At 41.6% G+C, this 24,825-nt stretch overlaps 1 protein-coding gene across 3 annotated transcripts in view; it reads right to left on the minus strand.

Annotated features, from left to right (window-relative positions):
• Positions 1-1,936: 1,936 nt before the first annotated feature.
• LOC121314262 (rho GTPase-activating protein 39-like) overlaps positions 1,937-24,825 on the minus strand; it is a 102,018-nt gene continuing 79,129 nt past the window's right edge. For 2 of the 3 annotated variants that reach the window (XM_041247320.1, XM_041247319.1), the window contains 6 exons: positions 24,732-24,824; positions 12,763-12,836; positions 6,906-7,105; positions 6,511-6,602; positions 3,201-3,370; positions 1,937-2,260 (listed from right to left, as the gene is read on the minus strand). In XM_041247320.1, the coding sequence (XP_041103254.1) occupies positions 2,066-2,260; positions 3,201-3,370; positions 6,511-6,602; positions 6,906-7,105; positions 12,763-12,836; positions 24,732-24,824 (824 nt within the window). In that variant the 3' untranslated portion in view covers positions 1,937-2,065. The remainder of the gene's footprint in view (positions 2,261-3,200; positions 3,371-6,510; positions 6,603-6,905; positions 7,106-12,762; positions 12,837-24,731; position 24,825) is intronic. The other variant, XM_041247321.1, reaches the window with a different exon arrangement.

Below are 24,825 nucleotides of genomic sequence, written 5' to 3' on the forward strand. Positions count from 1 at the left end.
TCAGACCTATACCTAATCAGAAAGACATGACAGGAGGCTCTCTTATTGGAAAATGGTGCCAATGATTAAAAGAATACACAAGGATCCATTTTGAAAGTTTCCATCCAACTTGTTTGCTTCCTTGTTGTTTACTTGGCTGTATTTTGTTTTCACACTAAGTGGTGAAACCTGAGAAACAACACGTTTCAGTGTTTCAATGAGGAACCAAACAAATCTGTTACTCCAAAAGGCCAGTGATTTATTACTGTATTCTATGAGCTTGATGAAATGAATTGTAAGACTCCAGAGTGAAAACACTGTAGCCATGTTGTTTGGTTCACAAATGGCTTCCCTGTCTGAGAGTTTGGCCTTTCCTGTGGTGCAGCAGATTTATGAAATGACCTGCACCTGTTTGAACAGGGTTTGCTTGGTAAAAAGGGATGCTGCATCTTTCACAACAATTTTCATATAAAAAAAAAAGATATCTTCCCTTGAAATGCAAATTCAAATATGCTGAACACCTGAGGGTGTAACCAAAAGGTGAAAAAAAATACAAACATATTTTCTTCTTTAAAAACAAAAATGAGTAAGTTCGACAATTAAAACTCTGGAAAGCGCAGTCTGACTGCACTACTCGACAGGACACTCCATAGTTACACTCCTTTACTGTACAGAGGTGCTATATGCTATACAGCAGTTTGCCACAGGAATGTTTAATCACGGGGTGTCTCCTCTGACACCGTTTAAACAACTTTTCTCATTTCAAATCTATTTTCAACACGGTTTCCAATACGGTTTAATATGACTGATGGAAGCAGTATCATAATAAAAACTATGACAATACCACCATGTTTGAGAGCAGAGCTTTTGGTGCTGCCTTACCCAACTGGAGATGGGCCTCTTTGGGAACAAGCATACATGCTCCTAGGGGCAACACTTTTAATTAAATGGGAGCAGATGGGGGGGGGTTGGCATTTGGGGTTGGGGCTAACAAATCTTTAGCGCAAACAATGGTGTTTAGTACAGCAAATCCTGTACAGGCATATTCAATACAACATATACAAAATACCCTGGAACACTTCTCCAGACCATGACAATGTGTACACAGTAAACACACCCAGCTTGGTTTTGAGGACTGCTAGCTGGATCCAAGGGGGCATCTCTTATTTTGTTGTTGCTGGAGCAGGTTAGGGTCGTTTACTCGTAGCTGCTGCTAACCAAGGTCCTGGACAGCACTGAAAGGCAGATGGGGGTGGGTCTGTTCACTGATTGCCAGGGAGGGTGAGGGAAGCGCTGCCAGTCTTGGTAGTGGGTGGGCCTGTTCACTGATTCCCAGGAAGGGTGAAGGAGGCACTGCCAGTCTTGGTAGTGGTTTTATGAGGAATTAACAGTCCCCTTATTAACCCTGTGTTATCCACAGAAAATCCCCAGGACTGCTTCACATGTTTTGGCACAGCCTTCATGTTCAAAGGAGGACTTTTTGTCTGCTCTGAGGGTAACCTGATTTGATACACTCACTTGTATCAATAAACACACAGCCACACACACACAAACATAATTCCTTACCAGTCCCCTGTGAAAGGTATTTATATAAAAAAAGTAATAAATAAATATACTGTATAAAACAATGCCCTGAAAAAAAAAAAAAAAAAAAAAATGTTAATTTACTGAGAACAGTTGATTTTGCACAGAAACTAAAACCTTCAAATAAATAAAAGTAATCATTTTTTAAAATGTATTTGTTTAGTCAATTTGCCATGATGTGCCTGTCTGGTATGTTCTCGCTTGGGACGCTTTGCATTCTCTATGTAATATTACACACGCGCACTCAAGGCAGACAGACACACAGAAGTATAGAAATCAAACTATCCTAGATCACAAGATACACAGCACGCTGTTGAAGGATGAAAAGACACCCCCCCCCCCCCCCACCCCCCCAAAAACTGAACAGCCCCTCTTCCAGTCCTTTCTCTGTGTTAGATCAGCTGTCAAGCAGTCAGTACAAACACCACTAGGTGTGTGTGTGTTCCCATTTGCTAGTTTGTTGGTAGTGTTTTTGCTATGAACCCCCCCGGGCTCCCTGGCGCTATAACAACCCGTCCATGAAGCTGGTGTCCATGTGCTGCACGAGCACTCGGATGAAGGACATCTCCTTGCGCGTGTTCTCGAAGATGATGCGCGGGTCGTCGGACTGGCAGCGCAGACAGTTGGGAGCCATGACCATGGCCAGGTTGTTTACGTCCATCTTGGTGATCGACACGTTGTCAGGCTGACCGAAGACCTAGGAGGGAGCGCAGCGCACAGAGCTGGGTTAGGAACGAGAAGGATAGCCCTCACAGCACATTTAAAGCACTTGAAAGGGATTGTAGCTCACCAAATAATTCCATAAATGTAACCAGTTTTGCACTTTGCAATATTTATATAGGTCTCAAATGTGCTTCTAGTCCAAATGTTTGTCACTGAATTTATTAGGTTTTTTTAGTATGTCTACACTTTATGGCAAACAAGTATTTTCATTTTAAAACATCTGGTACTACACTAGGTTAAACAAAGTTTCCAAAGGTCAGGAAATCTTTAAACTTACTGGGTTATTTCCCCTCTTCTGGGTCATGTTACTGTCTGGAAAGAATGCGAGTCAATAGGGGAAGCAGCTGGTTGGTTAATTAATTACAGGACAGAAGCCGTTGAAGGGGTGAGGACAATTTCACCCTCTCTTGTGAAATGACTAAGCAAGTGTAACACTACCTAAAAGAAAGGCTTGCAAACATAAACTTCTTTACCCAAGTATAGTAACAGATATCATGTTGTAAAATATATATCAATGTTTAATATATGTTTAATATATGTGTTTCTTTCAAAACTACATATCTGTGACCTCAGTGCACAACAGGCAAAATTTATGGCAATATTGTGTTAGCTATAATCATGTAAAATGTAAAGCTCAACTAGAGGAGGCTGATCAGGTAGCACAGCACCAGCTTGTTGATCACAGATAGGAAAGGGAGGGGAGTAGGAGAGGAGGAGGGGTAAGGTTCACCTGGAGGAGGCTGATCAGATAGCACAGCACCAGCTTGTTGATCACAGATAGGAAGGGAAGGGCAGTAGGAGAGGGGGAGAGGTAAGGCTCACCCGGAGGAAGTGGATGAGGTAGCACAGTACCAGCTTGTTGATCACAGATAGGAAGGGGAGGGGAGTAGGAGAGTGGGAGTGTTAAGGCTCACCTGTAGGAAGCGGATGAGGTAGCACAGCACCAGCTTGTTGATCTCCGGCAAGGAGTGCACCACTTGCACTGCAGCTTCTGGGTCCTCGTAGTGAGTGATGCACTCATCATAATACTCATGAGGGATCAGAGGCTCCTCCAGCTCCCGGTACCACAGCTTCAGCAGCGAGGCTGAGGAGCAAACAACAGCACACCGGTTAGGGGGTAACGATGCACTAATGGTCTCGATACCACATGTTTCACAACCCATGTGATGATCCTGATGAGATACTTTGATCATTTATTATTGACTATTACAAATAATGAGACAGAGGAGTATGTATTCATACCAACTATAAAACACACTTATTCTTTATTCAAGATCCTCTTGGTGAACTGCCATGAGCTACGTTGTTGTGCTTTTGGTCTTGTGTCACAATACAAACGATACATCAGCACAGCTCAAAACAGGACAGCACAGCACATAACTCAAGTACCACGTTTCCCCATGTGTTTTGAGCTGGTAGTTTTCTTTCGATGTATTGTCTGTCTGTCTGTGTGTCTTATGACTCTGTGTGTGTCTACATGTTTACTTTTGAATGATAATGTATAGCTGTATGCGTGTGTAGGCATGTGTGAGAGGAGTGGCAGCCCGTGTATTTGAGTGTTTCAGAATGTTTCAGTAGTTACTCCCAAGTACTTTTGATGTTGACTAAACCACCAGTTAAGAGCCATCTGGGTACTAATGAGACCTTGTGTCTGGAAACTGGCAATTTGCCATGAAGTCTTCAGCATTGACTTATAACAAGGATCGTGCGCAGTCCGGAAACGTCTTTGATTTTTCCAGCTACTGAAAATGTATTATTTCAAACCTGCACATTTGAGACTTTTGTAGCTAATGGAAGGGTGCAAAATATGTAAGATTTATGGAATTAATTTGTTAGCTACAATTACTTTAAAGTATTGGTTAGGTTTAATTTTGACAACTCCTTTTAAGATTTTAAAGACTTCAATCATGCTCCCTCTAATTCTTCTTTGTTCTAGGTTAACAGATGCATTCCCCCAATCTTCACAGCTCATTCCTTTAAGCCCTGGGATTAGACTGGTAAACCTGCTCCACTGTATTTCATTGCTCTAGTACTTTCTAGGTAGCAGTGTTGTTATAATGTGTCCCTTGGGTGTTGAGAAAGGGCTGCTCTTGACTAAGGGTGGAGCCCTGACATTAATCTGAGCCCCCGGTAACACACAGACAGTAACAGGGGTGGGAGCGCAGCCCTCATACATCATGACAGCCAAGCCATCACACTGGCACTAATTAGAGCCTGTCTGCCAGGTCCCTCAGGATTCCTACAGAGGGGGCTACCAGGAGGGTATTGTGACAGGATGGCTTTGCAGGGGTGACGTCAGAATAGAAATACAGGGTCAAAACAAGGAATCACGGTGCAAAACTGAAGTGCAACGGTGCTCAGCGCGTTTATTAAATAATAAAACAAAAGATTTAAACAAAACAAAACACCAAACAAAAAGGGCTCAAGGGCCAAACAAACAAATTGTAACAAGTTGTATGCTGGTTGCGAAACCAGCATATGTAGCAATTGTTTACTTCTCTTCAATGTTTACATTCCTTTACCACCCGACTCGTTCCGCCTCTCGAACACACTTCACTGTGCAGCCAAAGCTGCAGGTCCTTTAATATTCTGTCTGAGAGGTTAACTAGCCAGTAATTAACTCTGCATAAGTTTAATAAGGATGCATGACTGTCAGCTAGTCAAACAATCACTAGCTGTTCAATCATGCATCCTCACAAGGTTTTTAAAATATAAGCAATACAAAACACTAACAAATAATATTGACTTTTGCCGTCATATATACATATAAATCATAATATAAATAACTAATAAACAAAGGGGCAGGACACTCCGCCACAGTCAACTAGCCATGTTGTTGATGCAGAATCACTGGGATCCTTTAACTTGAAGTTATAAATAGAGGATTCACCATGAATGAACGTTCAAGGAGTGCCGTGGTTATTTCACTCAGAATTACTCCAATACATGAAGTTTCAAGGTGTATCCTCTTCGTTGCAATGTACAGGGAGTCCATCTCTGTAAGCACTGTGGATCACTCCTATATAAAGGATTGCCAAGAATAGGGCTGTCAGGTAATGTATATAAATTAGTCTCAGAGGCCAATGAAAATCCATGTGCTTAACAAAGTAATTGCTAGTGGTGCTAACAGTACTGTGCATGTTTCTATTTTTACACAGAGAATTAGAACAGTAGAAAAACTTCCAGAAGCTGGTAGCTAATTACTCCATCATCAATGACACCCCCTCCAACCCACCCCATCCCTAGGACCTCTGTGACTGGAGTAAATTAAGAGATTGGGTAGAAGGTTACCTTCTTCTTATTAAAAGGTCTTTGGAATTGAGAAGACATGTTAAACACCAGTGATTCATATAGGGGCTGAGAAGAAGCCCAGGGAACTGAACCACCAACACACAGGACCTCTGAGGTCAGGTCACTGAGGTAATTGCTACTGGACAGACTCACTGTTTGTTCATCTGTCTGTGTGTGTGTATGTCTGTCTGTGGTCAGTCAGTCAGTATTTATTTAACCCTTGAGATATACATCTCATTTACAGCAGGGTCTTGGCAAGAGAAGACGGCAAGAAATGACATTACAAAATGTCAAAAAGAGGCTAATCATTGAAACAAGTCACAAGCACCTAAAATTATCATAAAAACAGTAATACAAAATAAAGAATAAAAAATAAAACAATTCCAATTTACATGATCCTGATCATAGGCAGTACTTGCAACCCTAGTTGAATTTTAAATAAATATTAATGAGTAATTTAAATAGGTATTGTGAAGAGGCTGTTTTTACATTTGAAAGCAATGAGTTCCAAAGATGTGATGCTTGATATACAAAGGCATGTTGGTCTATGCTGAATCCCAATTTAGGGATTTTAAAAGTAGGCACATCAGTTGATCTCAGTGCATAGATAGAGTTACATGTTTCAAACAGATTATGTAAGGTAACTTGGAGAATTTCCAGTGTGCACAGAAAATGACAGAGCCTTCTATTATTCAGACTGAGCCACCCAAAAGTGTCACAGAGTACAGTTGTGTTGGTTGTAATAAGCATTCAATAAGGCATGGGTTACCTAGTCATGTTAGAAATCCAATGCAGGAGTATTTACTTTCACCCCTGTCATTATTGTGTTGATCTCCCCATGCGCGCGTCTGTGTGTCTGTGCGTGTCTGTGTGTCTATCTGTGTGCGAGTCTGCACGTGTCTGTCTGTGTTTATGTCCCTGCGTCTCTCTTACCCGGGATGTGTGGGTCCTCCAGTCCAGTGGGGATATTCCACTGGTCCACCTGCAGCTTGAGAGCGTTCACCTCATCAATATCACCAGGGACTCTGAAGTGGACAGAGGAAAGAGGAGAGGGGAGAAGTATATATAGGGGAGGGTGGAGGGAGAGTAGCACGCACTAAGAAATTTATCAAACATCAAATTATTTTATATATTAATTTATTTAATTTTACCCTGTAACATGCTAATTGACAGACACACATATACTCTGGCACAAAGAAGATCACAAATCAAAGGCAGCTAAGCTCCAGAACAGTTTGCCCCTGCAAAAGGTGTATAAGGTGAGACTTAATTAAACTGGACATCAGCAATAGCTGTTTTCACCCCAGTTTTCCCAGAGCAGTGTTTACCTGAAGATGCCTTCGGTTTGGTCCCCATTGAGCCCGAGGACCTCCTCAGAGAGTCTGGTCTGCACCCAGGGTAGCTGGTGATCTGGATAGCGCTCCTTCTGCATGACCATCACTTCCTCCAGGGAGCTGCCGAACATCGAAGGGCAAAATACAGCATTCCTTGCATGCTTGATCTCTTCCAGGTTGGGCTTCTGCAGACCCTGCAACACAAATATCAGACCTGGGGTTAGAGAAAGTGCAGGGCTGTAGTGTGGAAGGCAGTGGGTTTGAGGAGCTCAGTTGTTAGAGAAAGTGCTGATCTGTAGTGTGGAAGGTAGTGGGTTTGAGGAGCCCAATGGTTAGAGAAAGTACTAGGCTGTAGTGTGGAAGGCATTGGGTTTGAGCAGCTTAGTGGTTAGTGCTGGGCTGTAGTATGGAAGGCAGTGGGTTAGAGTTTTGGGCTGAAATCCAATAGCTGGAAAAATCAGGTCAGGATGATACATATTTTCAAAGCTTTTCTTCCATTTTAAAAAAGTTGTTGCGTTCTAGTATTGTACAAGTAACTGGAGTTTTTTTTTTTTAGCTCTTTCAAAAAATTATAGTTAATTAAAGACTGGAGTAAACACTTTGAAAATAGTACCCATCAGGCTCTAAAATTAAAACAGTTGCGTGCTATAACATGAGCTTCTTACAAAAAAGCACACTTGAGAGCGATGAACCAATAGACGTGAGCTACAATTACGAAGAGCTGCAAAGGCTGTGAGCACAATGGCTTTACAGAATGAGTGCATTCAGCCCTGGGTGCAGGGGAGGTCCACTGTCTCCCAGTGGCTTATCCCTCCTAATCACCGTACAGACTGTCAATACAATTCACACACCTCATGGAGTGCAGCAGCACTGGTGTCACCACTGTCTGACAATGTTAAAGTGCTCTGCATTTATAAAGCTAGGAGCCACAGTTACGTGAGTGCGCTACGTGTGTTCTGCAGTGTAACAAGAATGAAAGTGCTGGTTGAAAGTGATGACTTAAGCGGAGGAGTGTCTACTGTAAACAAATTCAAACTGCTAACACTATGTAACACAATTTTTGTTCCTGGGTAGTAAGTGTTATTTCCTAATTGCTCATGCCTCAAAAGTATGGAAAATGGCTATTATTCCCCACAAACTTTGCTTTTGTGACCAGGACAGTGATATTTCAAAATATCACTATTTCCAATGGGAAAACGGGCAAATGTGTGTCTTTTCGTTCACATAAAGACAGAAAAAAACAACATATGAATCCAAATTAACATGTATTTATACCCTCAGTTGACTTGCTCTCCAGGAAATCTGTTATACTTGCCCTAACCCTAACCCTACCCCTAGGTCATTTCACCTCAGCAGTCAGTCAAGCACCTAAATGCCAGCAAAGCATGTCTGACATTAGGGTAAGCATCTGACTGGTTACTGACAGGCCCTGAAGGGGTGGGGACCATTTCACTCTCCAGGTGGAATGACCAAGAAAGTGCAAGACCTGCAAACAGACATTTATTTTACCCAGTGTTGTTCCAGTTGTTTTAAAATGAAAATATGTGTTTGCTACATGTTACATTTTGATACCTCTTTGATACCTCTCTTTCTCTCTGTCAACCCCCCCCCCCCCCCCTCCTGTCACAGAAACCTCCCAAACTGATCCCTGCAGGAGTGACAGGCCTCCTTCCACAAGGTTAAATATGCCTGGCAGATAGAAGCTTTTCACTGCAGCAAGCAAAAAAATTAACAACCCCCCTCCCCCCCCGCCAATTAATCCTTCCAAATGGAATCAATCCAATTACACCTGGAGATGTTAATCTGTCAATGCATTGAGCTCATCTGCCCTGCTGTCATAGAAAACATGCTAACCAGCCCCCCGTGTCTGGTACCTACAGGGAAAGGCGTTGAATTACATTTTCTTAGCAGAATTAGTTCTTATAATAGAGGCTTCACTGTGCCATATAAGACTGTCCCATCTTGGCTACTGCAACTCCCTCCTGGCCAGCCTCCCTGCCTCTGTCACCCGTCTGCTCCAGATCATCCATCGCCTTGTCTTTTCCCTTCCTCGTTTCTCCCACACTACACCACTGCTCTGCTCTCTACACTGGCTCCCTATCACCGCTCGCATAGCATCCATTGAAATCGCTCTCATCCGTTCATCGTACTTACTACGTGCTCTTACTGGACTTTACTCGTATAAGCTAATATTTTAAAGTACAACTAACTAATATAAGTTAACTATTCTTAGTCGAAACCACTGTTACATGTCATTTTGTACTATAATCTCTATTTTTTGCTCTTTGAATTTGATATTTTGCTACTGAATTTACTGTACTTTACAAGTGCTCTTATCTGTAAAGTGATATTCTGTAATGTGATACTTTATAACTGTAAGTCGCCCTGGATAAGGGCATCTGTTAAGAAATCAATAATAATAATAATAATAATAATAATAATAATAATAATAATAATAATAATAATAATAATAATAATAATATGTGTGTTGGTGTTCCAAAAGTATATTTCTTTGAAATATTTCAATGGTTGTAGCAGCAACAGTGATGTCATAGTATTGATTTAGTCCAGCTTTAAATTCAGAGTTCCTCATGGTAAAACATGCGTGGACACAACTGAAAAGAGTGAGGACAGACATAAAAATGTCTGCCCTCATTTATTGATTATTTTTATGTTACTACTAAGAACCACTGTGTATCCTCTCTATCCCTGTATTAAATGTATACAATCACTTGTCTGTTATGTTGTAAAGTAGTTATTGGTTCATAAAGCGCATGAACCTATATATGTATATATATATATAATAAATCTAAGATATATTGTACCCCTAAATATATGTAGATTTCAGTAGACCAAAACCCAATAAATAAAGGCATTTTAGCTAACCTAGCCTATTTTACATGCATTCAGGTCTATGGCAGGGAACCACTGCAGAACTGAAGAGAAAAAGCACCTTAACACATCAAAGAATTACAAAAATAAAACAGTGTTTGAGTAACTGAAATTAACACCCCTCATAAAAGTACAGGGTTTAATGCTCTTGAGATTGTATGTGTGACCCGCTACTCAAGCCGTTATACAAATAAGCAGCTACAGCAATAGATCCTCAAGTAAAAGACTGGGGACTGATTTCATGAGACTATAAGAATATTTACGAACGAGGGGAAGCCTTTCAGCCCATCAGTGCTCGTCCAGTTCCAAGTAGCTGGTTAATCTTTAAGTCAGGTCTTAAAGGATCCCCATGATTCTGCCTCAACAACACAACTAGGTAACCCATTTCACACCCTCACTATTCTCTGTGTGAAAAAGTGTCTCCTTCCCTCTGTCCAAAGCCTACCTCCACTTCATTTTCAGCTGTGTTTCCTCTGGTCCTGGTTTCTGTGCTGTGCTTTGACTAGGGTTTGTCAACATTGCGTTGTATTGCCTCATTACAACCTCTTTTGATTTGTTTCAGCTCCTCTTGTTCAGCTCCCTCCCCAGTATCCACAGTTACAATGGAGAGCACATTTCATGGCTGTCCCACCCAGGCCAGTGATAAATGGTTTGCAGTAATCCTCCCTGCGTTATTCCAGGAGACCTTAAAGAGTAAGTAGGGGGTTCTGAAAAATATAGCGTTACACATCCCCACGTGTTGGTAAAAATGTTTAACATAACATGCCTGTCATTCTTCTTTTCATTGTTAACATCCTTAATGGCCACTCTAGTTCACTTGGGTTTAAGATCTGTACTGCAGGAAGAGAGATTAAAAACAATAATAAAAAAAAAACCATAACAAGTGTTCTGGCTTTTGTGTTCCGTAGCACATCATATATTGTTATTGCTGTTACCTGTTTGACAATGTGGGCAATAATCCTGACATCAGCAGAGCACCAGAGCAGCCATTTTGAAAAGAGCTTTGAAACATACTTTAAAGTTCTAAGTGTAAAAAGCTGTCAGGATGTTAACAATGAGAAGACACATTCAGATATGTTATTTAAACAGTTGTAACAACATGTCGGGATGTATAACGCTATATTTTTTGGAGCCATCTACCACCATCTGAGCTGTGGCACAGAAGAGAAAACCCCCCAAAGCGCTCCTCCAGTATGTAGTGTAGCAGGAGGGACCAGTGCCTCGGTGCTATACTGTACACCAGTGCTGCTGGACTTGCAGGGTCAAAGGAGGGCTGTATTAGCTAAACAGATCTCAATACCGCCACCATTTAATTCTATAACAATACTGCTGCAGGGATGGAACTCAAACTCCTATATCATAGCAGTTTCACTCATTCCATGTTTTCATATGGACTTCATTAGCCCCAGTGTATAGCTAACAAGCTCAGGTGTGTCTTATTAAACTCCTCATAGAAATGGATCAAATTGCTATGCAATGGAGTCTTTTTGCCAACCCTCTGCTGGGGTTTCTCTGTGGGTAATACAAACACAGTGGACAAATAACACAGCAAGTGACTGTGCAGTAGCTAGCAAATTAGTTCCATAAATCTTAAACGGCTGCGACGATGCCTCCATTTGTTACCACTGATGCATCGTTTTTTCCTAAACCACAGTCAATACATCTTATATCCTTAAAAAAAAAGTCATCAAAACTAATATATATTTCGAGCTGCTGTACTGGGGACAGAGCAATCCCAACAGGTTTAAAATCTTGGGAAATGAAAGGCGTTAAAGGGAAATGAAAAGTACAGCAAGTAGCCAGCTGTGAGACAGAAACTGCACAGCAATGGGTTCAAGCTGTGCTGACAAAGCAGCACTTGAACAGAAAGACAGAGGCACCTCATGTCATACTCATGTTAATTCCATGTGAAAACCCTACACCAGGCACTCACACACGGGACTGCTTTTCACTGACAGGATCCTCTTTGGTCACAAGACACTGATTTAGCAGTGTGTGGTCATGTGTAATTACCAATATTGTCCTACACACCAATAGCACTCCAGGCGAGTTTCTTTTAACAGGACTCGGGGGACCGTTCTCTTAGATTCTCACCGTGCACTTCAAATCTATGCAAATCTCTTGTGTTCTTTTTTAATGAAATTACGAAACATTAATAACGAATCATTATCTATTAACTCCCCAAAGTCTCAAAATCCCAGTCATCTGTGAGAGTGCATACTACAGGGAAATGTATGATGTGCGACCTTCTCTAGATCACAGGCAGGCATCTGTCAGAGCTGACAGAAAGACATGCGTGGGCAAATGATTTAATTTTCTCCTTGTCATGCATGGTCATCAGTGAGAGAGACAGGAATAGATCCAGGTGACTGTACCGTAATCACCTCTTCTCAGTTTATGAAAGCACGACAAGTGGCTGGTTTAAAGGGTAGAAATGGGACTGAAACGTCAGTACGTCAACGTGGCCAGTTCACACCTACTACACTCTCAGCTTGTCGATCAACCATACAGGCTTTCTTCGGTTTGAAAAGATTAGGGACTACCAAGTAACTGACATATGTCAATTAAACAACTCTGCATTAAACTTTCCTATCAGGTAAGCAGAGGGAGAGATAAATTGTCCCCATCCCTGGTTTCATGTTAGTGCCTCACTTAATGGCTGACATGCTTTGCAGCAAGTGAGATGTCTTGACCAAGAAAATAATGCTGAGATGAAATAATTAGTTTGTTGAAGCTTATCTTACTTCTGTAAACCTAACTGATAGATAATTCTATGTTTGTGTGTTATACTTGAAAAAAAGAGCTAACAAATGTTAAACTCCCTCATTCAAATTCATTTATGGACTCCCGAGTTCTATTATTACCTCACAACCCACAAAAGCATGGCCATTATCCCTTAACTATGGCACTGTAGAATGTAAGAGTAGAAAGTAACATTCCTGGATTTGGTCAAACCTACCTTTTTGGCCCCGGTGAGAGCTGCTTTCTGTAACTTGCGGTAGCAGTACTTGGCGTAGGTGCTGATGGCAACCCCTAAAAGAAAAGCAGACACAAAGATGAGGAAGGGAAGGGAGTTTCTTCGCTTGCAGTTCAATTCAGTTCAGTTCAGCTGTCTTCAGACTATAAAGATTTCACCGGCTGACTCAGCTTTATAACATTAAAGCATACAGTACAATATACATTTTCACACACACCCTGTACTAAACAACAAGTACAATTTCTTTTATAATAGAGTGCACAAATATTTTACCCAAAAGTTCAATTAAGTTCCCTCAAGCAGCAACTTCTCACAGCTGAAGGTGGGCCCCTTCCGATCCCACGACATTACAAGAAAGCTTGCAGAAGGTGAGACCATCAAATTAGTCTCCTTCTCTTACCTTTAATCTAACATATTTTAGGCAAAAAGCCCTTGTGGGGAACTAACTAGAGAGTCACGCATCAATGATCTTTGGTTGAGAACAAACTGCTATGAAGCACGTTGAGCTCACACTTTTTAAAAACAAGTGTCAAGGACGTGATGAGAAATGGAAACCAAACACTGTGAATGTTACATGGGGGATTGGATTATTTCATTTTGCACAGCCTATTTACTCCACCTTGAAAGGCAGTTCCACAACACAGGGAGTATTGATATGATCAAAAGGCAGGCGTTTCAAAGTGCTGCAGAAGCAGTTGACAGAGGACCTAATGTAAGATGGCAGTAGGTTTCAGGATTCTGCCAGTCCTGGGATTTAATTGATAAGCCGTAGTCTGTGCCAGTTTCAAAGGGACACAGAACACAAGTTCAGCACAACATCTAACAGAATACAGAATATGCAATACTCTGCACACGAGCTCGGCAGGAAGAGGAACTTTCTTCAGCAAATAAGCAATTATATTACATAGATGAATATTCAAATAAAATCTCCTGCTTCAAATATTTTCTGTGGCAAAAATGCACATTTGAATTCGTATAATGATTCATATCATTTACATATGACTAGCAAAAAGAAGCAAAGAAAACTAATGCATAAATAAGGCTACTGTTTTGTCACGGAGGCCACGGAAACCATGAATTTGAATAAAGTCTGAAATCTTGGAAATGGGTGCAAAAACACAATTGATTAGACATAGACACTTCCTTTATTTTTATAAAAAATTCAATACGTCAAATTGAAAATACAAATCTGCGAGTATCTGTACTTTTTTGGTTATGTATGCAATCAGCACTTACGTGCAGCTATGTAGGTCTGTGAATGAGATTTGCAGCTGAGTAAGCAAGCATGTAAATGAGTGGAGCTGAAGTAAATATATTATTTATATTCGGTTAATTTTTTTTTTTTTTTTTTTTAAATAAACAAATAAAAACAGACAACCTCTAATTTTCTCCGAGACATCCACCCTCTCTTACATGTAGAGATGAGTTATTCACACACACACACACACTCACAGATTAGGGCTTCTGACTTTCGGTGCCAGCGCCCAGAGTGAAAGGAAAGTTTGCTTCCAAATGTTTTTTAAACCTCATTCTGTTTAGAAAAACATCCTCGATCACACAGAGGAAGTTGAATTGATCAAAAGGAGTGATAATATCCTGTACATGCAAAAAAAAAGACCACTCTACAGCAAGCAGTGCTCAGAAATCCTGCTACTATGTCAACACGAAATGTGCTGCCTGCAAGTGTAAAAAGTGGTAAAAAATGATGGACTGGGCTAACACTATTTAGAACACAGAGTAACTATGAGGCACGTAGATATAGAGAACATTTCTGAATTGCTAAAAACTGATTTCTTGTAGGAAACCTGTGTGCTGACTGACCCTTACTCACTGCTTTTTACTGCATATAATTTGTTATATCTTAATATATTGCCAGAAGACATGAATTTTTTGTTTTGTTTCAAAGAATAGATGTAAAGAAATGTTTTAAAACTATAAAATTGAAAGGTCACCATATAGCTTTTCTTTCTGTATGCCATATAAGTCTAAAGAAAGCAGACAAATTTATATATTTAAACAAAAAAATTCTAAGACTTTTATGCAAAAACCAATGAGGTATGTCTGCTAAAGTTCACAAAACAAAATTCAATATACAGTCATCTTTTTTAGACAAAAAAAAATTGGCCAAGAACAAATATGTAAATAGATGGTGGAAAGGCAGCGTGACGTTAAAGAACGCACACATTCAAACAACCAAGAGCACAAAGAAACCCCGACCAGTAAGGTACCTTATTACTAATTAGTTTAAATAATGTTACTCTGTACTTCTTGGCATTTGTTAGTCTGAATTTGATAATCAGAGTCAATATGGAGGCTTGGGTTACCACTGTTCATTGCCATTTGGGTATGAGCTACTCTCTCAAAGCTCCACTGTGCAAAGTTTTTTTTTTTTTTTTTTTGTAATTTACTCCTTCGCATGATATGATTTCTGAGCATCTATACCCTAATAAAGTATTGTTTTTCATCCGAGTTGTTAATGTAAATGAAGCTTAGAAGAATTATTATGCAATACAAAACCATGCTACCAGACTAGTTATAAACACGCTGCACCCCCCCACCCCCCAATTAATTCTGTGGATACCCATGCCTTTAAGTTTTGTACTCTAAAGTAACATTTGAACTTGTCAGTACTCTAAAGCAATAGTCTTTATATTACTGGTTTTGGTGTACTATTTAAAAGCTTTTGTGTATGTTGACGGAACTAAAACTACATTATTTGGTGACCTTTCCGTGAATGCTTGTTTTTTTCCTGCATCATGAAATGTACAAAAAATTACCGTTCCAAAATCGTAGCCTTGTGCACAAATGACGGCTGAAATAAGTAACTTGCATTCTACTCTAATGAAGAGGGTTTAAGTCTCATTTCTTTAATAGGTGATTAGAAGGGGGGCTATTTTTACTCCCGAGAGACTTGTTTTTGCTGTTATATTATACTTTTGTTAAGCAGCCTGTTTCATTTCTGAAAGAATATTCAAAACGTGAAAAGCCCATGTTCAAACCGGCACTAAGCAATTATAGAACACAAGTTATTGCCACAGGGGATTAGTACATTACTTTGGTCGCCTGTGTATCTTAATGATGGGGAGAAAGAGCTCTGGTGGTTCCAAAGCTGAAATCCTTTTTTTTTTTTTTTTTTTATGAGAGCTATACCACAAACACTTCTTAAATCTTGCCTTAATGAACAATTTTGTAATACATTTACTACAGTATTGGTGTGATCAATTAGCCAGAAAATAACCTTGTCATCTTCTTCAGCAAGCTAGAGCTATAAGGACATATATGGGTTCACTCATATTGAGCAAGGCACTATTGTAGATGAACAATTTATCAATAGATTCATTCTGCATAAAAAGAGAAGGACCTTCACGTAACATTTCTGGATTTAGCTAATTCATATGTATATGGGCCAGTGCCACATAAGCTCCTTTGGGCTGCGTTTGAGTTGCACCATTTCTCCACTGGCCTTTACCATGGCAATAGAAGCAATTAGTTGGGCCTCAAAATGGGTAGTGGGGGGAGAACATCTGCAACCACTTAGAGACCACATGGACGACATGACCACCATGACTACAACGGTAGCCTACAACAATTGGTTACTTGGCAAACTAGCAGATAACATCAGATAGGCACGTATGCAGTTCAAGCCTGCCCAGTCGAGAAGTATCTCCATCAGCAAAGGTAAAGTAGTGGATAAGGTGTTCTACATTGATGGTTAGGCCATTCCAAAAGTGTCAGAAAAGCCCCCATAGATTTGGGGGTGGTACAACAGGGATTTAAAGGATAGTCCAAGAGGGAGAGGTGAGACAGCAGGCAGTGCAAGGGCTGAAGAGGATCGACAGTAGTGAACTACCAGGCATGCTTAAAGTCTGGTGCTTCCAGTTTGATCTTCTTCCAAGGTTGCTGTGGCCTGTCAACAGTAGAGAGACTGGAAGCCTTGATTAGTTCATACATTAGGAAGTGGCTGTGAGTTCCACAATGCCTTAGCAGGGTAAGAGAGGTGATGGATGAAGTTAACATCAATGAAAAGGAATGGATGGCTAAAGTAAGTAAACTGGGTTGGGTTGGGTGGGAGGTGGAGGGGAGGGTTGCTGGGACACCAGCATCACTGTCAGGCCCTCCTGAGGTATTGTAGGCTTGTCGACAAAACACAGGGAACGGGAGATGCCCACCTGATGACCCCTGCAAAGTGCCCATTCCAGATGGTTGCCATGCTGAGGCGCTAGGGAGGCCGCACTTTGGTGGATCTCCGGAGCCAGCATTGTCTCTGTTGTGTGTGCTGATGCCCAAAGGAGGCAGCAAATAGGCTGATCCCAGAAGCCAGCATTACACTTCAGCCATCAACACCGGGTCAGTAGGAAATCAATTACCTAGAGGAAAAGCACTAAAGGCTTATATGTTACAGCAAAGCTACATCTTGGCTGGTTCACACAACTATTATCTAATTTTATTCTGGAGTCCAATATTAGCATGAAGTAAATGACAGCTACCCTCACGTAATAAAAATCTGGGCAAGCACAGGAAGCAAGGAATTCCATTATAAACTGCTCTGCCCTTTATTATTATTATAAATTGTGGATGACTCTGAACGTACAGGTGTAAAAGGTTAGGTACAGGCTGATACAGTCTGGCAACATCAGAGATTCTCCTCAAAACTCTGCCAGTGAGTGAGTGAAAGAGCGCACTGCAATCCTGACCTGAACACCCCCTGCCATCCATCAGCTCTACAGACACGAGCAAATAAAAATGAAACACAGCTGCGTGCTGTAAAGACCCTGATCTGTTGATCTCCCCAACTAAAACGCCCATAAAATACCCAGTGAGCAGCAGCCTGGGACAAGTAATAAATCCATCGGCACGGATTTCAGTGCCGGGACGCAACAGCGAATACAGCACAGGCACTGCAACAGTGCAGATTCACTGGGGTAATTCCTACACATCATCACATCCAGTTGGACCTGTCAGATCAGCTGCTGGGATCCGTTCACTGGCGAAAATCGCTTCCCCAGAGTTTGGCCATCGTCCAGCTTTGCACATTACTGCTCACTTGACTTAGTTTAAATAACAGCTAAGTAATGTAAGAAAACAGTGAGCAACTAAAACGAGAAACACACTAGCACTCTCCCACACTAACACGTGGTGACTTCAAAACTGCGCCTTTTCTACTTTTCACCAGCAGGTGGAGGTCATTAGTTTATCCTAAGGTTGCAGACAGACCCAGTTGCCCTGAGAGATGAGAAAGAGAGGCACTCTGAAATGTTAGGCAATTAAGCCTTGTGTGACACCCATGAATCACCCAGGACTTAAAAACACTCAATTACTATTCTAGAGGGAAAACTAGAAGAGACAAAGTTAAGTAAACACTGACTCAGCTTCTTACAGTTCTACATCATACCCATGAAACTGCACCCCAACAGGGTGTCTCTGGGGAACAGTACCTACTAAATCACATAAGAGAAATCAACCAATCATCGCTAAGGATTTGTTCCAGCTCATCTTCTCTTGTGTATTGATGTCTTCCAGTGCACAAAACACAGACGCAATTCTAAAGTAAAAAAACAAAATCAATTTTCACCCAAACAGCACAAGATGGCACCTTTTATAATGAGAACACAACATATTAACTTAAACAATACTCAAACCCAGCTACTACGATTAACAGCTTTCTGTCCCCCAGCAGACAGTGTGGTCTAGTGGTTAGAGCTGAGGGACTGGGAGGCAGTGTGGTCTAGTGCAGAGACTGAGGGAGGCTGTGTGGTTTTGGAGCTGCGGGAGATGGAAACATTATAGTATTTGTTAATTATCAAGACACACAATGTAGGCTAAGGGGTTAAGCCTGGCAGAGCGCCACAACCGTGTAGGAACGAGCACCTTGGGCAGATCCAACAGCAGGCAGGCAAGCCATGTGCTAACTTCAGATAGCACTGCTGCTCTGCCTGCAATGGATGTTACATTCAGAAACTAATCCGGGCAGACAGGGCGTCGCACAGCAGGGCTGGCCCTCTGGACACAAAATGTTGAATCACTGGGATCCTTCAAGAACCAGCCTGACAATTTACTGATATTCTTGTGCTCATATGAAGTGCACCAGTGGTGTAGTGGTTAAAAAAAACAAGTGGGTAAACTATCCTTTTGGTGTGCCACGCCAGACAGAGGCAAAGTAGCCGCTAAGGGTGTGCAGAGATACTCTTAGATTAAGCACATGTCAGTTGCGGTGGTCTGTGGTGGACTGCCCCGCCCCTTTGTTTATTATTATTTTGTATTATGATTTATATGTGTAAATGTGACGGTGAAAAGACGTATTTTGTATATTGTTTCTATTTTTAAAAACCTTGTGAGGATGCGTGACTGATCAGCTACTGATTATTTAACTAGCGGACAGTCACGCATCCTTATTAATCTCGTGCAGACTACAGCCGATGGGTAATAAGGTAATTTAATTAATAGCTAGTTAACCCCTCAGCCAGAATATAAAAGCCGGCAGCTGTCTGCGCTCAGGGTGGAGTGTAAGAGGAGAGACGTAAGTCTGGGTAAAAAAGAAACAAACAATTGCTACATATTCTGGTTTTGCAACCAGCATACAATTTGTTTACTATTTGTTTGTTTGGCCTTTGTGCCCTTTTATTTTGTGTATGTTTAAATCTTTTGTTTACTATTTAATAAAACGCTGGACGCTGTAGCGTCTCAGTTTGCCCCGCCATGCCTTACTGTTTGGAGTCTGTGTTTCTGGTCTGACGTCACCACTGCAAGCCACCCTTGTCCAGAAGTGGGATTATAGCGCCACCAAGTGTCAGACCAGGAATACGGCAGGTGAACTTTTTTTTAATTTTCGCAACATAAGGAGTTTTTTTGGTTTTGAAAATAAAAAAAAAATTAAAAAATTAAAAATGGGAAGAAGCGGTCGGAGGAAGCAGCGGCCGGTCGCAGGTCCTGCGCTGTCTCTTCCACGCCGGATGTCTGCCTCACCTGCCTGAAGGGTGAGGAGTGGTGCTTTGCTGTTGGCGAGGTCGGGCATGTAGCACCCGACCAACCTCCTCTATGGCAGGAGAGGGAGGAGCCCGAGCATCTAGCATCGGTGGAAGAAACCCCGCTCGCTCGAGGGCCAACATCCAGGGGAATCTGGGACTGGCTAACAGGCCCTGAAGGGTGAATGGTAAGGGACCTTCCAGAGGCGATTAACATGCTGTGGGCCCAAGATGGGGAGCGTTGGGAGACCTGGGAACAGCAACACTACCCAGCGTCCCTCACAGACAGCGCAGCCATGGTGTTCAATTACCTGGCTGTAGATATGGGAGGGGTTCCACCATCTCTGGTCCCACCAGAGGGAGAGGAGCCATTGCTGCCGTTGCCAGCGCCAGAGGAAGAGGAGCCATCGCTGCCATCTCCAGCGCAAAAGGGAGAAGCCCCGCTATCTCCAGTGCTAGAGGGAGAGCCATCGCTGCTGTCTCCAGCAACAAAGGGAGAGGAGCCATCGCTGCCGTCTCCAGAACCAAAGGGAGAGGTGGTGGTGAAACCAGTACGGACAAGACCCCTCCATATATCACTACTAGCTGATACTCCCAATGACTTTCTAAATATAAATACGGATATATGGAAAAATGCAATTCTGGCATACTATACAGACGGCCAGATGTGCAAACAGTCACAGACACATGCCCACATATATCCCCATTAACTTTTGCTAAATTATGTAAATGTCAAGTTTCAACACAATGTAACAAGCAGCTTTCCAGACATATGCAAAAATGCAAGTGTGGAATACAGTACAGCTGGAAGAGTGGGTGTGTGAAGAGAGAGACAGACCCATATACATCCCCAGAAACTGTTACTCTGTCGGGCGTCCCCAATCCAGTGTTCTATTGAACTAGCTCCTGATTGAAAGAACAGCCTTACTTACAAGAGTGAGGAAGTACGACTGCAGCAGTCAGTTTATTTAACAGGGATCATATTGACACTGCCTCTGTTGCAAAAGCAGGATTCACACTGCATAATCATCATCCAAAAAAAAAAAAAACAGGCCCTGTGCTCATGGGTGGTGAATAATGATTTTTGTATTTGGAGAATGAAATCTTTGCACAGCAAGGTGGTGCTTGTTACAGAGCTGGGCTGCCAGCTATAACGAATAAGCTCTAAAATAAACAGACTTCCACGACCTTCAGGAAGCTACAGAAACCATCTTCTACTCACTGAAAGCAGGCTAATTACAACATCAACACAGGGAGCCAACAAGGATGATGCAGGCCTCATATGCCATTTGTATCGCTTGTACTGTGCATTGTAAATCACATATCAGAAATCAATCACTGTTAATATCTAAATTCCAGTATGTTTTATTATCCCGTGTACAGATGTCATCCGTGCATAGAACACACATGGTGAGCTAGGTGCCTGGTACTATAACAGAAATAATTTTGCACATTTTCAGCAGATAGAACCCAACCTGCATGAGATGGGAAACCTCACATACAAACTTGTAACAAGAAGCAACTTCCCTTTCCATGGACTTCAAAGAGGGGAACTAAGCTGGTGTTGGAACCAGTTCTAATTGCAGGCTTGACAAAGATGCTGAAGGGTTCTCCGGAGGTCAGGAACAGCAGGCAGTGGAAACACAGTTCCTTTGACACCTGCCTTCATAAAAATCAGCGGTACACAATGTCTTTGTTGAACAGGTTACCATTAACACCATGTATGAAGGACAGCGCAGCTTCCTCTAAACCTATATTTTGCGGATAGTTATTAATGGAGAATACAGTAAAAAGAGAAAACTGTACAATGTAAAATGTTACTCATCCGAAATGGCTAGCCACAGCCATTGCTCTCAAGACCACAAACCAAGTTTCCAGTCATGTTTTGTTTTTTGATAGTAACAAAATATATAAATATGTCTGACTGTTCCAGTAAGCAGAGCTGTCATCTTTAATAGAACAAGCCCTGCTTGGACAGTATTACAGACTGGGTTTTATAGAAAGCTGGGTAAAGGAGATGCCACAGACACGGTATGGGGATTGTGGGTATCCGTGACCGGCTCTTGAATAATGGTAAAGCCCTTTGTACAGCATGTTCCTGTAAAGAAGCCTGACTCAGAGGCTGCAATGTGCACAGTTTAACAGAGTATATATTTAGGAGCTTAGAGCCGCAGTCCTCCGCCCTGACCAAAGACAGTCATGCCAGCTGCACTAGGTCCACAAGTTAACTCTTGAATATCCAAATCCGATACTGTGCTAATTATACAGAAAGGGCCTTTTCCTGAATCTGTCATTGAGGACTGGTTTGTTTTCTTGATAAAGTGAGTGAACTGGCAGCCCCAGTTTCAAAGGGAAAAACAGTAGTGGGGATTTACGTCATACTGCTTCGTTTTTTATGCGCCTGGCTATGCTAGCACATTTAATTTCACCTATAGTTTTTTACAGTGTAGTTCTAGGGTGTTCATTTCCTCTTAATTTCTTAAACATTTAAGCTTTATTAATCATGTTTAAACTTTCACATACTGGGAACGTTTGCAACCAAACCACAAAAAACATCCAACACCCTCTGTCACTGTTTCATATACTGCTGCAGCATGTATATAAGACTATGTAGGCAGGTATGTGTGAAGCATTTCATTATGAAATCAATTGTTCCACACCGTACTACAGCTAACACCTATATTTGGCCTGCATATCTGTTGAAAATATTTTTAAAAATTTAGGGAACTATTACACCCTTAGTGATTATACTGTAATCATTACTGCCTGGAGTCAATACTTGTGTTTCAATCTTTAAAGTAATGATCGTTGAAATCTAAATGTATTTACTACATGGCTATTTCAGTACCAAAACAGTATGTGTGTCCAGTGACTGAAAGTTAACCATGTTAACCCTTAGTTAAAGGTAGAATAAATAGGCGTACAAAATTAAATAATTCACCCACATATATATCATTCATGGTATTTGGTTTCCAATTCTTATTTTGTTTCCATTTCTCATCAGGTTCTTGAAATTTGTTTTTAAAATGTTTGAGCTCAGCACAGTTCATAGGAATATGTTCTCTACTAAATACCATCATAAGATGCTTCTAGTTAGTTCATCACAAGGGCTTTTTGTGTCATCAATGTGAGACTAAAGGTTTGAGAGTGAGACACATGTGAAACTATCAGAAAGTCTGAGAGCTCTTGAACTATCTGCCCTTGTAGAGCGTTGCACCGTGAGTCACCACGCCCTGCTATGTGTTCGTTTGTGACACTCAAGTGACATGCACAGCTCTTTTCTTTTTTTTTCTTTTTTTTTTTTTTAATTTAGTAGTTGGCAATTAATTTTACCCTGTTTTTCTAACAATTTAGAATGTCCAATTATATTTAGGCTCAGCTCACCACTAACACCCCTGCGCTGACTCGGGAGTGGCGAAGACAATCATACGATGTCTTCCGAAACATGTGCAGTCAACCAACCGCATCTTTTCACTCTGCAGGCCCGCCAAGCAGCCAGCCCAGAGCTACAGTGTCGGAGAACAACACAGCTCTGGGCAGCTTACAGGCAAGCTTACAGGCAAGCCCGCAGGCGCCCAGCCAGTCTACAGGGGTTGATGGTGTGCAGTGAGCCGAGGACACCCTGGCCAATTTCTAGTTCTTAACAGAACTAGAAACTTCTAATGCTGAACATCACTTGCTGCATTCACATTAAAAGGTGTTATTCATACCACAGCATTGTACAGGATGGAGAAGAAAAAAATACTTGTTTAGCACAAGGTGTGTCCATATAACATGCATGTCCCCAGTGAATAACTGTCTGCCCATGAAAAAAAATAACATCAGGGAAAGTCACAGTGGCTAGAACAGAATATCATAAATTCAATCATGGCTGGCAAAAATCATGCCCTTTGATTGGCTGTCCGCTATACATGCAAAAGTGACTGAGGATACCTTGAGTACATCCTCCTGAGACAAACCAAGCAACAACCAGCAGATAAAGCAAATAATGCTACAGGAACAGTACCCAGAAGCTGCCAACAGTAAAATACAGAAGAATTAAAATGTCCAGGTCAAATTCATATTCTAGTTTTCACAAAATACGGTAATAAAACTTTTAAATGTTGAAAAGTCAGGGGAAATTAAATCATATGGAGAGAGTAGAACAAGAGAACATAAGTAGGAATTTTTCATATTTAAGAAATTACATAAAACAGATTCAGTAATGCTACAGGACAGAACCCTGAGAGATGCGCAATGCTTTCAGTAGAGGAGTGAGGCAACAGGAGTGAGGTGGGCAGGCACACAGTAAGGCCCCTGCACAACACACACACACACACACAGCTCACAGGAGGGCCCCTGCACAGCACTGTCACTGACACACACACAGCTCACAGGAGGGCCCCTGCACAGCACTGTCACTGAAACACAGCTGCACAAACACACACTTAAATTAACAAACTCACACATATACACACACAGAGACCTACAAACACATACACATGTACAGCAACACAAACTCTGACACATAGCAGTTACTAACTTACTAGCGCACACACAAATAAACAAACAGACAAAAAGCGTAATAATAAAATAACTAAAGACACACATACAGTACACCGGGCTACTCAGACAGACACTGAAACAAACTCACTGAAACAAAGACATCACAGACACACACACACACACACACACAGCAACTCACAAAACTCAGCTATACACTGAAACAAAAAAATCACAGACACACACACAAACATCAGATATAAATCTCAGTGACACACACATAAATGCACAGCCAGAGATAGAGAAACAGATGACGCATGAACACTGACGCTCAGAAACTCCCACAAACTAAGCGAAACACTGAAATAGACACCACATACACAAACACACACACACAGCAACACACAAACTCTCGTAGCGGCACACGCAGATGGACAGAGTCAGGGACGCACACGGCTTGGCGAGAAGGCTGCCGACCCACACAAGAAGCCAGAGAGCGACCCCTACCCTCAGTCTCCTCACTGTGGGGCCTGCCTCTCTTTCGCGGTTTCTGCCTCCTCTTGATTTTCGCCTCCAGGAGATCTCTAATGTGCTGGTTCAC

The sequence above is a fragment of the Polyodon spathula genome, chromosome 4 (assembly GCF_017654505.1).
Source record: "Polyodon spathula isolate WHYD16114869_AA chromosome 4, ASM1765450v1, whole genome shotgun sequence".
Classification (NCBI taxonomy): Eukaryota; Metazoa; Chordata; class Actinopteri; order Acipenseriformes; family Polyodontidae; genus Polyodon; species Polyodon spathula.